A 17,901-nucleotide genomic window follows, 5' to 3' on the forward strand; every position below is an offset into this window, starting at 1 on the left:
CTCCATATATCAACCTATCAATTGTCCACCATAAATTCTAGTTCAAGGCTAATTGTCAACTGAAGAGTGCTACATCAATGTGTAAGGTCACACCCTGCTAATAGACAGTGGATCTGGATTCCAAACTTTGGATGGCTTTTTGCCATCAAAGGTGCCATCAGAGGTGACAGTTTTTCAGTCTTGGAATGCTTTTTAAAAATAGTCCCATCAGAATGAAACCAAGCCCTTTGGGATTTCTCATTTACAAAAAATCAACAACAACAGCAACAGTGGGTCAAGATATTTACCTTGGATGTTGGAAACCATGTTAGAATCTCTAGACTCAAACAAAGGAGGAACTTAAACCTAGGTTTCTAGTATCCAAAGCGGGTGTGTCACTGGGCTATTAGATATTTTGGGGAGGCTCTTTCTGTTTTTGACTAGAAATTCCATCCTGGACAGTGATCGTTTTGCTTTATGTCTGTCTTAAAGCACTTTACATTTAATCCAGGAAATTTGTGTGTGTTCCTAATTATAAAGCAAGGCTAACCTTTCCTATATTAGCACCAGCATCTGCAGATCGCAATCAATTGTTACCTCAAGGAGTCATTTATAATCTTCTCTGGTCAGAATGAAAGCCATTCGCTATTGTCGCCAATATGGAGCTACATTGTGTTACGAATGTGCTAAGCAGCTAACTCAGAAATCACTACAGACGATTAGGCTGAGGTAGAGATTGTACAGGGGAAATGAAAAGCCAGGGCAGTATTGCTGAGTATTGGATAAATTACTCAGGTTGAATGTTTCACTCACTCCATTTCTTTTTCCTCTCTTATAGCCCAACAACATCAATTGATTATACATAGCAACCAGGCTGAGAGCAACCAAGCTATCAATGGGGAAATACCAGGAAACCAGCAGAACCTGAATGACCCAGGTCAGCAGCTGCAATTACTATCATCCCTCACACAATCATTGTCAACATTATTTATTAAGATCACTACAAAGGAAATCCTTAGGTGCTGAAAGCTCTGGGATGAAGCATTAAAGCTTCCTGTAATCTTCTTTCATGTAGTAGTACTCCAAGAGTGGTCAAAGGAGAGAATGAACTTGAAGAATTAGAGGATGAAGTTAGGCAAAAGACAGGATAGCAACTATAGCCCATGAAGCCACTGGATCCAGCCCACAGAGTGAGGCATCAGCAGTGTTCAATGGCAGCAGGCACTTCCCCCTGTGCAGTGGTGCAGAGAAGCAGTGGCAGCTGGATCCTAGCACCCACTCACCCATCTATCTGACTTGAGCTGAGTCATTCCAGCACATGCCCAGCAAAGGCTGCTGACTGCTGGACTATCTTGTTCAGGCCCGGCTTTCCCCTCTTACAGAGGTTTGCCCTCAGGCATCTCCAGGGCATATCTCTATAAGCAGAGAATACCACCTTTCATCTGTTAAAAAACATGCCCTGGAGATTCCCAAGGATGCATCTCTCTAAGTGGGGAACACATCATGTGGATTGTCCCACATGATCAACAAGCAGGACAGCAGATGACATATGTTTTGTCTAATGAAGCAGATCAGCTATGCTGGGACACATCCCAGTACACTTAATTTGGCAATGTCTACTTATGCCCTTTGAGTTACATAATAAGGATTTGCAGATGAGGAAAGTTTTCTCAATATGTGTGTATAGAATCTAGCCAGGACTGACAAGAAACAATAATAATCTTATAGTTGTATTCAAACAGTAAGTTAAATTGAGAAGTGACCTGAAATATGACATAGGTGAGTGGTAGAAAACCTACCCCAGCCTTTATTCTTTTGAATTGATGAATGAATGCTCATTTTCTTCTTGTATTCATTTTCCATTACCATTTGTGTGGTTTGAAGTTTACTGGCGCAAATGTTCCGGAAAATGAATTTCATAGTTGTCTGCACAAATATTCAGAGAAACCAAATTTTATTCATGACAGGAACACCTGTACATGCAATGTACTAGGAACAGGAACAATTACATGTGACTTATCAGACCAGTCCAATTAACTAACGCAGCTCAAATATCAATACATGTGGAGAACTAATAGTCATCAACACACAATAATGTTTTTAAAAAAATCACAAAATAAATATGTTGTTTATGAACAATGAATATATCTAAAGAAATTGTATTCTGCTTGCAGTATATTCACTACCACAAAATGAAACTACATTTGTCAGACAATTCATCTGTGGCAAATTATTTGCTTCTCTCTAAATGGCAGTGTTAGCAATACACTAACAAGTCTAATGTGCTGTATCTTACAGCCCTCAAAGCACAATGTAGTGCTACGTAAAGATACCAAAGCTGGTTATGAATAAACTGGTTCAAATACCGGCAGCAGTATAGCCTTATTAAGGTAGTTCTCTGCCTGTTGTGAAGCCTGGTATAATTTGCCATGCAAACATACTTCATATTCTAAAAAGTCAGAAAAGAAGAAGGAAAAAAATCAACAGGAGGTGAAAGAAATGGTAAGATGAAGCAGGATCTTGTTAGATGCATTTCTTTTTTTCAAATTCCATGTTATATGAGTTACACAAGCTGTATGCAACAAGTACCCTGTTACATATGCCACCATTTATGCAGCCCCTGCTGCATTCAACCCTATGTCCCTAAACACTTTATAAACTCAAATAATATTATATGCGATATTCCCCTCTCAGTACACTATATTTTTCAATATACTGCTCTTCTATGGGGAGATCCTTACATGTAGGAAGAAAAGAATGTCAGAATCCTGCCTGAGGTGCAAATCCGTCAAGAGAAAGTGAGAGTATGCATGTATGTATGTGTGTGTGTGTGTGTGTGTGTGTGTGTGTGTGTATCTGCCATTAAATAATAATTGGCAAAAAGGAGTTGACAGGAGAGGAAAGATGTTGCATGTGGCAACGCTAAAAGGGTGCTTCAAAGGAAAGCTATAGAGGAGAAGGCTCTTGTACCACCAAAAGGGAGACTGAAGAAAAAAAACATCTCAATGCCAGTCCACTGGGGGACCAGAGATTTCAGCAGAGCAGGATATGTGAGATATACAAGGAACTAAGCACAGCTAATATATCAAAAAGTAAATTAGGAAATGAAAAAAATCCATGTTTTCTCTTCTTTAGTTCAAACTTCTAGCTGCTTGTGGGACATATTCTGAACAGTAACGCTAAAATGGGCATCTTCCAGTTCCATGTAATATTGTCTCTTCTTGATTTTTAGATCAAATTTGCTCCAGTCATGGCCAAAAGGTATCTGTTCTGGCTGTAAGCCCTGTAAACACACTCTAGGCCCAGACAGTTTAACCATCCTGTCTTGTACTCCATCAATAGCTACCAAAATACTTACAAGGCAGATTCTGTTCTCAGTTACTACAGCACAACCCCACTGTCTAAAGAATATGTCCTCAGCTGTACTTATCCAGTTTTGCTGTCTTCAACTGGAGTTTGCACTACTATAACTGAGGCCATGTACAGGCATTCAATTTCTCCTGGAAGAGTCATCATGAGTGTATAGATGTCCATGATTTTTATCCCAGAGCAAAAATGGCTGGTCTGGGAGAAAAATAACCTGGGAACAACCAGAGTTAAATTGCTCTTGGGAGAGTTTCTCCTGCAAAAGCATATATCTGTACACATGCTCATCTCAGAAAAGCCAAAGCACCATTCTTCAATACCCCAGAGTGCTTTGCTGCCATAATGAAAAGTGACACAAGATCAATACTAATACTGTACATCTCCACTAATATATATTTGCATGTATTACTAAAGAAGCTATTGCAAAGTAGACTACTAAGTAGACTATTAAGGCATAATATGGGTTGGTCCATACAGGGCGTGTCTACATATGCATTAATGTACCTTTCCTAATGTACATTAAATTTAGTACCTACAATGTGAGAGCTGAATAAATGCGCATTAGGCTGCTCTAATGCATGGTACTGAAAGCACATGTTTTTTTAAATGACACTTAATGCACAGTAGCCTATTTTATTGTGCATTAACATAATTGCACGGGTTTTTTTACATGATTCATTAAAGCACACCTGTAGATGCATCCACTGGGTAGCGGTCTAGTCATTTAGGTTGAATTTTCAAAGGAGCATCAAGGAGGTAGGCAACCAACTCATTGGAATCTGGGCACAATTCTCTTAGGTTAATTTTAAAAGTTCAGCTTTAAGCCTTACTTATGCAATCTGCTAAATACAAGCAGACACTTGAATTTATATGGAGTCTCAGTTTAAAAGATCTTTAGTTCTTTACTGGATGATTTAGAAACACTCAGCCAGGCATCCTTTCACCTAAACAGACCAACCTCAGAATGAGGGACAATGTAGACTGGCATTTACATAACCAAATGTCTCAAACTGAATGACTTGTTCTTGTGAACTAGCTTTAGAAATATCATTATTGTATCACCTACTAAATGTCAATTTGCCTCCCTATCACTTTAATGCTTGTTCCTGTAGCATCTGGACACTGTGTTAAAAAGGCTATTTTTTTACCTCAACATTCAAAAATTGATCTAGTTCTACAAACCAAGGCCATTGAAAATAAATGGGTTCATTATTTGGTGAAGCATAAGTAAAGAGATATGTCTTTGTAATGCTATTAAGGACAAAGACTAAATGAGAGAAAGCTAACTGAATCCCCCCACAGGGTGCTAGATGGAGGAAGACTGGCATTATGCTGATTAAAATATGTTAACTATTCAAAGTACTCTTCTAGAATTATAAATACTTTATAATGGATACAGATGCTTCAGTAATTAGTTACTGCTGTGCTGCTGAATGTCACTAATACATGATACATGACAAAAATCAAGATGATTCACTCATGGCTAATAACTCAGAAACTTTTCACTCCACTTTCAGCTAATGTTTCTCAAGTCAATTATACTTTCCCTTTCACCAGTGATTTAATAAAATACTCTCTCTTTTTTTTGTTCTATTCTCCCACCAAGCAGTTACACAAAAAATGAATGAGCAGATTAGCAGCCAGGAGATGAAACTGACTTTCCTGCAGAAGAAGGTTGACAACATTTCTGCTGCCATGAGTGATGTGAGCAAGATGCTTTCCTCTCTGGAAGGCAAAATCAATGAAGATAAGGGCAGAGACTTCCAATCTTTTCTAAGAGGTAAAAGAAATAAATTAATGCAATCACTCACCCAGTTAAAGGTGCCAGAAAAAAAATACTATTAAAAACGTTCTTAGACTGTCCTATTCTATTATTCCACATTTGTAGAGAAAACCCTTTCTTAGCTTTGTTTCACAGTATAATTTTTTTTAAAGCCTTTCTTTTAGTCCTGTTAATAGTAACAAGAAAGCAGTTACAATGCACTGTATACTGTACATGGTAACTTTAAACCAAGTTACTATTAAGGCATTTGAGTTCACATTCAGCCGCTGGCAATTATGCGTATCTGTGCGCTTAGTTTATTTTGTCTACTGCTGGGACAAAGTATTTGGGTTTTTTTACTGAGAAGTCTGAGTAATCTGTCTGTAATATACATTTCACATAGGTTAGAGAGAAAAAGTGAGCATTCAAGGCCACTGAATGGCAATGGCACAACTCGTGAAAAAAAATTCAATTGATCCAGGACTTCACCCACAGAAAAGAAAAATTCTTCATGATGCAAGGAGTAAAAGCATCCATTGCAAACAGAGAAAACAAAAGGCAACATATGCTAGTTACCTTCTTTGTTTCCTAAAACTATGATCAATGTTTGCAGTAAAATCAGATTCTTTTCTAACTTAGCATAATACCTCTATATATAAATGTAAAATTGATGTGAACCAACACATAAAGTCAAGTAAGGAATTATCTCTTAGTATTACTATACTGGGAGAGCAACATGGTCAATATATGGTGCAGATCTAATTGGTCAAACCCAATTTACAGGGATGTACAGTGACATTCTATATCCACTCATTTTTTGCTTATGCAGTCAACAGGGGCAGATTTGGAGGTGGCAGGTGAAAATTAACTCACGTGTAGAAATAATTGGTGGTGAAGCATTAAATACATTGTAAAGATGTTCAAGAAGGCAAGATTGATCTTTATGAATCTAAAAGAGATGCACATTTATTCTAATGACAACAGGACTAAAGAAACAACTTGATTAATTTTTTACCTAATTTGTTGTGTTTTTACTCATAATATATGCTAAAGTAAATAAATACACATTCCAATAAAGTTATATTTATTTTTGCTTTTATCTTTAATTGAATAATATAACCCTAGGCCCTTAGCATATTAGTAAAGCTTTGAGTTCCTTTTAACCTGGAGAAAAATGTATGTTGTGTTATATGTGGTGATGCACCACACCAGCTTCATCCCATTTTGCAAAATCCTAGATCCACTTATGGTAGTCGGTATGGACCAGTTACTTCTCAGACACCTAGAAAAATCAGGGTTCAAGATTCCATCTTAAAAGACTGGCAACATTTTGCTCCTTTCCCAGGATTTGCCCTAAAGTATTATTTCCTTTTAGAATCTAAGTACTTTTCCACTAGCTAAGAATAATTTTAGGGAGCTGGCTGTACAGTCCTAAAAGAATAACATTTCTTTGCCTCTCTGATTTACACCCAACATAAATCCCATTTTTAATCCTTTTATATCTCTTGCACATGCCACATACTGTACAGCTTCCCTCTACCCCAATCATATTTTTATTGCATCTCCCACATTTAGAGTGGCCTGCTTTCACCTCTATGTTTATAGCTGCATGGCATAGTTGACCCTTGGGTATACATTTAATTTCTCTTTGAACATTTTCCATTTCCCTTTTGCATCCTTTCCATCCATCTCTTTATACCTCTCAGTTTGATCCATCATTTCTACATTATTAGAAGACGTTTTGCTGAAATCCTTTGCCTTTGCTTTTCCCCTTCCCACTCCCTCCCCCACCCCTCCCCATACTCTCTCATTTTGGTATCCTTCTTACCCATATTACACATTCACATTATAAGAACTGCAGTTATATACAATGTTGTGTTTTTCACCTTTATTGCTTTTGCATGAATCCTCCCATTACTACTTCCCTTTTTTATTTATTTTGGTAATCTTTAAGTCTAATTATGAACCTCTAAGCCAGGTTGGGCCTGATCCTTACATAGGTGCATGGTGGAGGTAGGGAACAAGAAGCCCATTTTCCCATTGGCCTAGCTACCCAAAGGCAGGGAACAAGTACACTCTACCCTCTGTGGAACACAGGGATTGCTATCTTCCCTGGTCATAACCAGCACTCTAAAGTGGAGGGAGTTGAAAGAAAAGCTATGTTCCCAGATCCCCACCTGCAGAATAGGGCAGATACATATGGTACATGGCCCACATGGTTCCCATGCTGATGCTGTGCCCTGAGGTGTGTCAGGACAACTTAGCCCAAAGATTTTGCAGTGCTCAGAATTTTTCCAAACAGAATTCTTTCCATTCAGATCTGTTGCTCCCCTTTTGTGCTCTCCATACTTTTTGCCATCCCTCCCTATCACAGCAACATTTCCAGTAGCCATGGCATTTTGTAATCCAGATGTACTGAAGCTGAGATCTGTTCTATAGATAAACACCGCCATGTAAGCCAAAGTCCTTGTGTTGTGTTTGCATGTGAGAAAAGCCTTTCTCCTTCTACTTCTGGAATGTTGTACTACTCACCAAAGTATCTGTACCCTTTGAATTTGAATGGTGAGACCCATCTTCAAGGTTGATCTTTTCCATAATCAGTAGGTTCTCTCCATTGCCATGCACTCCTGCTGACATAGTGCCTAAATTATTCTCTCTGAATATTTCCCATTATTTTCTGCCTAAGTTTGCTGTTCTCTCCCTCCTACTATTTTCTTGCTCTCATCTCTGTTTCTTTTAACTTATTTTCTCCTATGTCCTTTTACATCTTTCTTTCATTTATTATAGTTCATATTCTGTCAAACTAAAGTAAGATTATTGTGTTAATGGCTTGGAAAAGCCAGTTTGACAGGTAACTTTAACTCTACTCCTTTGTACATATACTTTAAAACATACACTATTCTTCAAGTAATTGTTTAAATTGCATTGGGAATTTATGCAGGCAAAGTGTAATTGCCTAGTTGGCCAGTAAATTTGGACTAAATCCTATAATCACATTAAAATGCCTGAGATCTTTAAAAGACCACAAGCATCTGGGACCTTGTTTTTACAAAAAAAACCAACAGATAAATTCAAACATGTCACTGAGCTGCATGTGGGCAGAGGAGGCTGAATAAGGTGCATCACCCAAAAGTAGTAGACCTTGGTGGGGGGAAGGGGCATAGGCACAAGGGGTGTGCAAAGTGGACTGTATTTGATTCAGATTTGGCCTGATTCAGGAGACAGTGATTCAAGTCATTGATTCGGATCACTGTCTCAACTCGATTTGGCCATAGACACAACTTTAAATATTTTTTCTACATACCTTGGGGTATGTAGAAAGGGTCATCCATTTCACTAGTCGCCACCCACTTGTTCATGGGAAGAACATCTGAAGAGCAAGGTCTCTGCTCCATACTAGATACAAATTTCTGGAGGGGAGGGTATAGAAACAAGATTTACAGCTCTGGTTCCTGTTAGATAAGGGCACAATTTAGCCCCTACTGAGCACCTCTTCCAGAACCACCAAATTTTCAAGTGGCCTTTCCATTATTAACTAAAGATCACACTACTTAGCTAAAGAGAGCTGACAATATGCTCTTGTCCATTATACTCTTCTTCACTCCCTTGCTCCTCTTAGCATTACAGAACACTTTAAAAAACAGAGCACCAGGAATAACATGGGAGAGGACATAAGGAACATACTTTCTATCCATGTAAAGGATTTTTTTCTTAAATGACAACTTCAGTTTTCACTTCAGAAACCAAGGGATCCTCAGGATCTTCCCTAACTTTGCTGATAGAGCAGAGCTGTGTCTAGGGCTTTACCAACAATGTAGTACATAAATGTCCAGTTTTCTGGTTGAGAGAGATTTGTGTGTTTTAAAAAGGAAGAGAAAGGAGCCACTCAGTTTTATCTTTCTGCTCTTTTATTCCATGTGTAAAAATCACCTGATAGCTGTGTACATGATACATAAGCAAGTGCATTTCCCGAAAAAAAATCAATCCATTTCTTCAATGGTATATTTCTAGGCTCTTAAATGTATTGCATCTCCTCTCTCTTATATCTCTTAACTTGAAAAAGTCAGTGGCTCAACTATTGAGAGCTTTCTCCTTAAAGCACCAAAGGTGTTTTCTGTCCATTTTGGCAGATACAATGTAGGGCAGGGCCCATTTTTACTTCCTGAAAAGCTCCTATTACCAATTTGGCTGGCTCTTTTTTCAGCTGGAATCACACACACAATTCAAATTAAAAAAAAAAAAAAGCATGACATGCAGAGAGACTTGCTGAATGAAACAATTTTCATTTTGAATCCTTGTTGAACCCCTGCTGCCCAAATAATTTTCAGAAGTTTCAGAGGCATGTGCAAACAGTTGGCTGTTATTGGCTTGCTTCCTGGATTTTACTGTCACTTGCTGAATATGTATTTTCAACTAAGATTTCAGAATTTGCTATGCTATTTTAGAGATGAAGCAATAACATCCTGACAATAGCAGGGAAATGGGAGGTTAATGGCCCAGGATGAAGACAGAGGAAACTAACAGAGAAATCTCTTGCCATTACCTTAAGTGTTCTAAGCAGAGAATTGGCTATGATTGTCGACCAACAGTAAAAGTAACAGAATTTAACCACTGTATTGCAAGCAGGCTGCAGTGTTCCTAGGATCTCATATATGTATTTTGTAAGCCATAATAGTTTCTTTTTATTTGACTTGGTAGATTTAGCGACTTATATTTCAGAACAAGCTTAAGAAATTCCTTTCAGCCCAGCAGAACTACTTATCTACATTTTAATGCAAAATTTAGGTCAGTATTATTATACCCACTCCTTGCTTGGAGAAGTAATAGCCATCTGTCAATCTTGTCTTCATGTTATTCTTCAGGCCAAATTTATTCCTAGTTTAATTCCAATGTAGCCTGTCTTGATACTTCTGGGAAGTCTGTTAAAAGTACAAAAGGTATCTTAATGAAAAGATAAAGGTGAAAGCTGTAAAATGACTGCCTTTTCAGTGCTACCTAGCCTGCCTATGTTTCTTATGTGACATACCTGTATCAAGAGTTAAAAGACTCATCCTCTGAGTATTGACTCCCTTTCTCTCATGCAATACTTTTTCATCTCCACACTTGCCATACCTGACAGGAAGGTTTTTATTTATTTTCTTTATTTCTCCCTCTTTTGAGCCAACATAGCTAGGGTAAAGCAGCTCTTTTCCCCCCTACCCTTCCAAAAGTGGTGGCTGAGAGAAAAGATAAGTCTTTCTCAGAGACCAAGGTGCACAAACTCAAAAGTGTCTCTCTTGCTGAATATGGAACTACCAAATTAAGAAATTCCTTTACTCTCTCAGTCCTACATTGCTATTTATCTATTTTGATGTAAAAAAATTAGGTCAAAGTTACTATACCCACTACCTGCCTGTAGAAGTAACAGGCATCTGTCAGGCTTGACTTCCTGTTAGCTACCAAATTAATGTTAAGGGTGTGACATTGCACCTATCAAACTCAACTGAAATCAATGGGGGCAGGACTGAGATCACCTCTATACTATCTATTGTTAGGCAGATGCCTGCAAACAAGCTATTATGACATTCAGTTTCACACAACATCTTCTAGGTGGTCATGGAATGAAAGAATGCTGGATGTAATTAAAACATGTCTTGATTACTTACTTTTTTTCCTTCTTCTTTAAGGTTTCAAATCTACAAGTATTAGTGAACTGGTCAAAGATATTGTCAGAGAGCAGTTTAAAGTCTTCCAAAGTGAAGTGCAAGAGACTGTGGCACAAATTTTCAAGACTATGTCTAGTTTATCAGAGGACCAGGAGAGCACAAAAGAACTAGTCAAACATCTGAATGACAGCCACCAAAAAATTGTCTTGAAAGAAAGTCAGCCAATAAAGACTGAAATCCTGGAACTGAAGAACCAAATAGTGCAGATGGAAGAGGAAATTGTCCTTGTTTGTAACAAGCCCATCAAAGACCTACAAGTGAAGCAAAAATCCTTAGAGGGTGACTTGAAGCATGAGCAGTCAAGAAGCATCATTTACTATGAATCTCTGAATAAGACTCTTACTCAGCTGAAAGAGGTACATGAGCAACTGTTATTGGGTGAATCAGAATTAGATCAAAATATCCCTTCTGTAGATACAGCAATGAACGATTCAATTGCAAACTATATGTCCATTCTTCATGAGAAAGTGAAGAAACAGGACCTTATGGTATTGCAGCTATATGACAACTTCAGAGTCCAAGATAGCAAGATCAGCAATCTCACTGTTACATTAGAGATCCAGAGAGAGGCTGCTCATCAAGCAGGTGAAGACATTTTGTCAAAGTGCAGGAAGGATTTTCAAACAAAGATGAAGGGTGCAGAAGAGAATGTGCATGTTTTAAACAAAACCCTCTCTGACATAATCCTTCCACTGGACAACAAGATGGATAAAATGAATGAGCAGATTAATGATTTGTGTTATGATATGGAGATCCTCCAACCCTTGATTGAGCAGGGAGCACCATTCAGCTTGACAGCAGAGTATGAACAGCAAATTGAAACAGAAACAGTTAGTAGGAAGTTAGAAAACCTAACAACAGTTGTTAATAATTTGAGCTCTGTCATCAAAGAACTTACCAAAAGCCAGGTGGCACTTAAAAGTGAAGCTCAAATCCATGAAGAAGTCTTTGAGAGACGTATTAACGAATGCTTTATGGAAATAGAAGATGGCTTAAATAACACCATGATAATTATAAATAATGCTGTTGACACCGTTCAGGATAACTATGTACTGAAGGACTCACTAAGTGCTCTAAAAAAAGAAACTGAGTTCTGTTGTAGCAATGCTGAGAAGTTGGATAGCATTTTATCATTCATTCCTCAGTTCCTGAAGTTTAATGAGTCCCTTCAAATACTGTTCAGTGACAAGGGGAGGTATCAATATGCTTCAGAAGAAACTGAAACCCTTTCAGATCTTCCATACAAAGAATTGGAGAAGGGAATCATGGCTGACATCAGAAAAGTTTACCAAATTTTAAACAGAACATCATTAAAAGTGGATGAGCACCACCGAGATATCAGTCTCCTGGAAGAAAAGCTGGTTCACTCAATGGAAGAATCCAAAGACCACGGAGTTCGCCTACAGAGTGTGGAATCAAAAATGACTAAGATTTTGACAAGCAATTGTCTTTCACTGAAAAAAACACAAGTTGCAGCAACAGAGAGAGACCAAATGGTCTCTCTTCAGCTTCTGTCACTGAGCTCTAGGATCAAAGTGCTGGAAGCCAAGTCTATTCGTTTTTCAAATGCCATCCCCCTCTTAAATAAGACTGCATATGATGCTTGGGCACTATGTAAGGATGCCTCTGTCAACATCCAAAAGGTGAATTCCAGCGTACCCCAATTAATTAAACTTGCTCAGCCAGATATCCCATTGCTGCAGAAAGGCTTGAAAGAGCTCACAGAATCTGTACTTGAAATAAAAGCAGTGACTATCCTAACCAATTTAACTCGGTATGTAGACAAATATATGGCTGATGCAATGAGCAATATTACCAGACTTCAAAAGCAGATGAAACAGGTTGCAAAGAAACCAGCTACAGGAAAAAAAGTGACAGCAAATGTTACCACAAGCCTGGCAGGCCGAAGTCAGAGAAACACAGACAATACAATAGATCCAGGTAATAAATTTTAAAGATATTAATTGTTGGGATCATTATTACAGTACAAGTAAGGCTAATGAAATTGATATGATGATTCAAATTAATCTATAGTTTCAATGAAGGTGGCAGTAGAAATGAAGACTGAAAATGGATAAAAATAAACAAAATAATACAGAAGATCACTCTGGACTAGTAATTCTCAACCAAGGAGCCAGGACACCCTGGGGTGCCTTGAGATCATTTCAAGGGTGCCATACAATGTTAGCAGTTAGGTGTGCAAACATTGTTTCACAAGGTTAACCCAGATTTTTGAAATAGGAATCCATAGTGTTAAATACACCTTGACATGTCACAATCTTTCTGAGTTATTTAAAACAAAAATGCTCTATTGCTTTTCTGCAAACAAAAAGTGAGTGAAAACTAAGAGCTGGCATTTTCTAAGGGGTGCCTTAAGTCTAAAAAAGTTGAGAACTGCTGCTTTAGGCAGACTTGTGATTTAAAATGTGTTACTCCTCTAGAAAGAGACTTTGTGGTAAAGTTAGGCTGAAGTGTTGTTCTTTTATGAGTGAATGCACATGTATCCCATTTTAGATACTGTGATAAACAATGTTGGGGTGATCCCAGATCCCCAAGCCTCTCCTCACTGTTCTCATATATGCCTTCAGGAAGCAGACTAGATTTTACCTTTGAAGTAACTCCTCACCCCCAGCAAATTTCATTTTCCCCAGCCCCTGATCAGACCTAGTAGATTTAGTAGAGGAAGCTTTATGGGATTTCACCCCTGATTTGCAAAATACTGAGGATCTGCTGTCTCTGTAGAAACGGTACACCTGTAATTGTCAGCATCTCAAAAGCTTTATTACGTAAGACAGAAGGACATGTAACAAAGTAGAGAAAGAATCAGTAAGGTTTGGAGACAAAGATACCAGGAAATAAAATCAGAAATCAGTTATTAATACTCTCTAACTGCAATGTTCTCTTGGTATTCTCAGAGTCCAGCTCACTTCTTAAATACACTCACTGCTATCTACACAATTACACCAGTTTGCCTAGCTTGTGGCCTTTCTCTTTTCACAGACTTGGTGAGTCTTGTCTGACTTGATGTCCTGAACAAAACATTCCTCTCAGGGCTTCCTGATTAAATCTCCCAACTCTCAATCCTCCCTTATCTATCCCATTCTATTCAAGGACAGAAATATTTATATTCTTTGCATTCAATTTTGTTTCTAGATAGAAATCTGTCTTCCTTGAATACTGTATCCAAGGAGGACAGTAATATACATATCCTTGCATAAGGTTGATCTTGTAGACAGATGAACCTCTAATCATATTTCCTTAGTTATTCTTTCACTGTCTTCAAGAAAGTGAAAAATTTGGATCTCTGAATGATATAGTCCCTTCTTCCTGGGTGCTTGGTCTGGCTAATGGTTTTTCCCTACTAAGGGCTTTTTCTTTTGGAATGTAACCACCTTATTTGAGGTTAACACCTCTCACTACCTTTCAACAAGGCTTCTTAACCTAAGATGCAAGAACTAGCCATTGACTAAGCAAACTGGCTACACTTGTCGATAAACCAATTAATGACTCATTAAATATGTAGATTCTACAGCATAAAATATAACTTATGTCAAGCAACATGTCATTTACAAATATATAAATGATATAACATAGTAGCTTAACATCAGCTGTAAACAGATGCTAACTGTAACAATCATTAATCCAATTTGGGGAAATACCTATGTACAACAGCATACTCCAAAATTATTCACTACAGATAGGGACACTGCGGCAGTGGAGCTCAGTCAGCCATGGCTGCAGCCAGGCTGAGGCTCCCCAACGGCGACCTGGAAGCACATTAGACATGTCTGGGGACGCCAGCCCCAGGTCGAGCCTGGGTGATAAGGACCCACCGGGCCTATTGGGACAGGCAGAGCACAGTGGCAGAGCCTTAAACTGTGCTGAACCTGAAGTGCCGGGGGACCAGAAGTGACTGAGGCAGCACCGTGACAGCCACACGCCAGAGGGATTGCCCCAGCAACGGCCAGAGGTGGATCAGGATGACCTGCAGACAGAACAGCAGAGCTGTGAGTATAGGAGCTGAGCAGAGGGGAAGTAGAGTGAACTCTCCCTAGCCTCAGTGCACAGATAGTGTTTTGTCATGGACTTTTAGCTTCTGAGTGGAGGAGATATACCAGCATGGAGGATTTTGGTAACGGGTTGCCACAATGCTGGACAGAGACTGCTGAAATTTGGTTTGGACATTCTTTACCGGTATTATCATCTGGGATGAACTAGGTGGGGTGTGGAGGAGGCGGAGCCCTGAGACACAGGACCCATGGTGTCTGTGTGAAGGCTGTATGAGGGCATGGAAGATCAGCCTCTGTATTTTCTATAACACCAAAGATGTGGCAGGAGAGAACGTATAGCACCCACACAGACGCCTGAACCAGCAAACTGTCTATGCACCAGAGAACAAATACACCCTCTCCAAGCAAAAAGTCCCACCAGTCATCAAAGGACAAGCACGGGAGGTTACATATTGGTGCACTGGCCAGGAACGATATTCTTAACACTGTGGAGGCTGATATCGATATGGAAGAAAATAGGGCTGTGTGCCATACCAAGGGAAATTCTGGTGAAGGAGGGGAAATCATCTGAGTTTGTGCTCCACACCCCTCAAGTTTCCCCTAGAGCCAAGTCTCCTTCCCCAGAAGGCACTTTGGAGGAGGTTGAGGTAGAGGTTGTGGAGGCCAGTGGCTCAGCTGAGTCCTCTCCTCCTGTTGCTGTGCCTCTGCCTACTGAGGAAGGGAAAGGCAGCATCTGCACATGCATCTGCACCCTAGAAGCGAGCGGGTAGTGTGGTCTGGGATCATTTTGAGCTGGCAGATGATCCCACATATGCTATCTGCCTGCACTGGTGAGCCAAAACCATCTGGGGCAAAGGAACAAAACAGAGGATGCTGATGCTTCTCCACAGGCACTATCCCCTTGCCCTAGCTCCTCCTCAGCCTGGAACTAGTGGAAGCGTGCCCTTAAAGAAGTCCCCCATCCCCCTCCAGAGGCAGGCCACCCTGGAATGGCAGACAGAAAGGGGGGCACATTGTAAAGGTGAGTGAGATCAACAAGAGCACTGGGTAGATGCTTGCTGTGGATGGCCAGCCCTTTTCCTTAGTTGAGTGGCCAGAGTTCAGGTGGCTCATGGCGCTCATGGCCCCATCATGCCAAGTACCTGCATGCACCACCTTTAGCAGGACAGTGGCACCAGCACCACCAGCAAGCTCATTTCCAAGTGCAGGAAGGTGACAGGCTACTTCCACCAGACCATGAAGGAAGATGCTGTGGGTCAAACAAGCAGAGCTGAACATCCTGCAGCACAAAATCATTCAGAATATTGAGACTTGGTGAAACTCCACACACCTGATGCTCGAGAGGCTGGTGGAGTAACAGAAGGCTATCCATGAGATGGCCTTGCTCGGGGAAATTGGGATCAGCAGCCCCCATAACAGAACTAAGTGGGATAATATCTTCCAGATCTTGGTGGTCCTCAAGCCCTTCCTCGAGGCCACCGAGAGCCTCAATGCTGACAATGCCCTCCTTAGCCAGGTGCTCCCTGTAGCGAGCGAACTTCAGAACCAAATGGAGAAGTTCTAGGGGATCAATGTTCCTGGCTGGGGCAAGCTGCTGTCACCAAACATGCAGGCATGTATTTTCCATCAGGGCACTTGATGGAGATATGTATTGTGAAGATATCTCCATACTGGAGATATTGTTGGCAGGTTTTGCATGTTTTGTCACGGTATGGTCTGGATCCATTTGGTGTGTTTTGGGCTAGAAAGTTGGCTTCTGGTGATGAGGTTAGCGAGGTTCAGTGCTTGTTTGAATTTACAAACCACTTTTCACAGACGAGCCTATGGGGATGCACTTCACCAATCTCCTAGGTACAGAAATTGATGAACTCAATATAGACATTGGAATTCTGACACACTACAACCTGCCTGACATCTGACTCCCCAGGTACCTCTCCACTTTTACCTGCTGTATGCCCCTTCCCACCCCCACTGCATTGTTAGTTAGGTACCTAAATGGGATTTTATTGCTTACATATTTTGAGAATCTGGGACTTGATCACTTTCATAAATTGAACTTTCATCGCTTCCTGTTCCAACTTCTCCCAGGATATTTGCTAAATTCATTTAGGACCTGTATTGCATACAGAAACGTGTTGGTTCCTTCCGCACTGGTGATCAAATTTACAATTTTCATATACCCATGTCTAGAACAGACCAGAGCAAAAATATTATACCTGGATACCCATTTAACTTAGAAAGTGAACTGCAAATTTACTGCATCTGAGATGTTTTTGTGTTCGTTTTTGAGAGCTCCAGCTTTACTGAGTTAGACACTCATTAAGGCTCCTATTCCGGAAAAATATTTAAGGATGTTCTTAAACCAATCCACATTCAGCAGAGCATGTAATCTGAAGTCCCCTTAACCCACCATTGCAGTATCATGCCTACAGTTGTCTTTTCACAGAGGCAAATAATTAAATATTTTTTTGACTTGCAAGAATGCCTAAAAAGGAATGCTTAAAAATGCCTTAAAAGGTTTTGCACTTTGCAAAACCCAAGTTATAAACAAGCCATTCCAATAATTTATGTTTAATACAGCAACTTATTCTCAGCTATCTCTGTTTTCCAATGGTCTCTGTCATTGCAAGATGGAATGGGTGAAAATTCAAAAGCCTCAATCCTAATTAAAAATAAATGAGAAAAAAAATCTGATTTTACTCTGATCCCTATTGGATCTTCCACTTTGTTGGAAACTGCCACTAGTACCACCTGCCTGGAGCACAGGAACCTGCCAGCTGTTTCAAGAGCTTATTTTTTAGCATTAATGAATAAATGTCATTCCTATGTATGATTTATTTGACTCTGAATTTTAACAAATAGCTTTCTATATAATATTAGTTGTGCTGTCACTCCTTATAGAAAGCAAGGATTGTGCAGAGTATAGCAAAACCCTGGATTTTTTGCAGGTAAGATCTCTATAGGGTTTGAAAATAAGACATATGTAAGATTTTCTTAAGTGATGAACCTTTTGAATGCACTCTAGATACACCTTTAGCAATGCCACTTGTTCATTGCATTTGTAGAAACAAAAAACACA

General features: G+C 39.6%; 1 protein-coding gene across 2 annotated transcripts in view; it reads left to right on the forward strand.

The window, feature by feature from the left end:
- Positions 1 to 17,901, forward strand: part of MMRN1 (multimerin 1) — a 71,010-nt gene that overhangs the window by 38,988 nt on the left and 14,121 nt on the right. The window contains exons 4-6 of one of the 2 annotated variants that reach the window (XM_019488097.2): positions 818 to 916; positions 4,952 to 5,125; positions 10,774 to 12,753. In XM_019488097.2, coding sequence (XP_019343642.1) covers positions 818 to 916; positions 4,952 to 5,125; positions 10,774 to 12,753 — 2,253 coding nt within the window. The remainder of the gene's footprint in view (positions 1 to 817; positions 917 to 4,951; positions 5,126 to 10,773; positions 12,754 to 17,901) is intronic. The other variant, XM_014599979.3, reaches the window with a different exon arrangement.

The sequence above is a fragment of the Alligator mississippiensis genome, chromosome 2 (genome assembly GCF_030867095.1).
Source record: "Alligator mississippiensis isolate rAllMis1 chromosome 2, rAllMis1, whole genome shotgun sequence".
NCBI lineage: Eukaryota > Metazoa > Chordata > Crocodylia > Alligatoridae > Alligator > Alligator mississippiensis.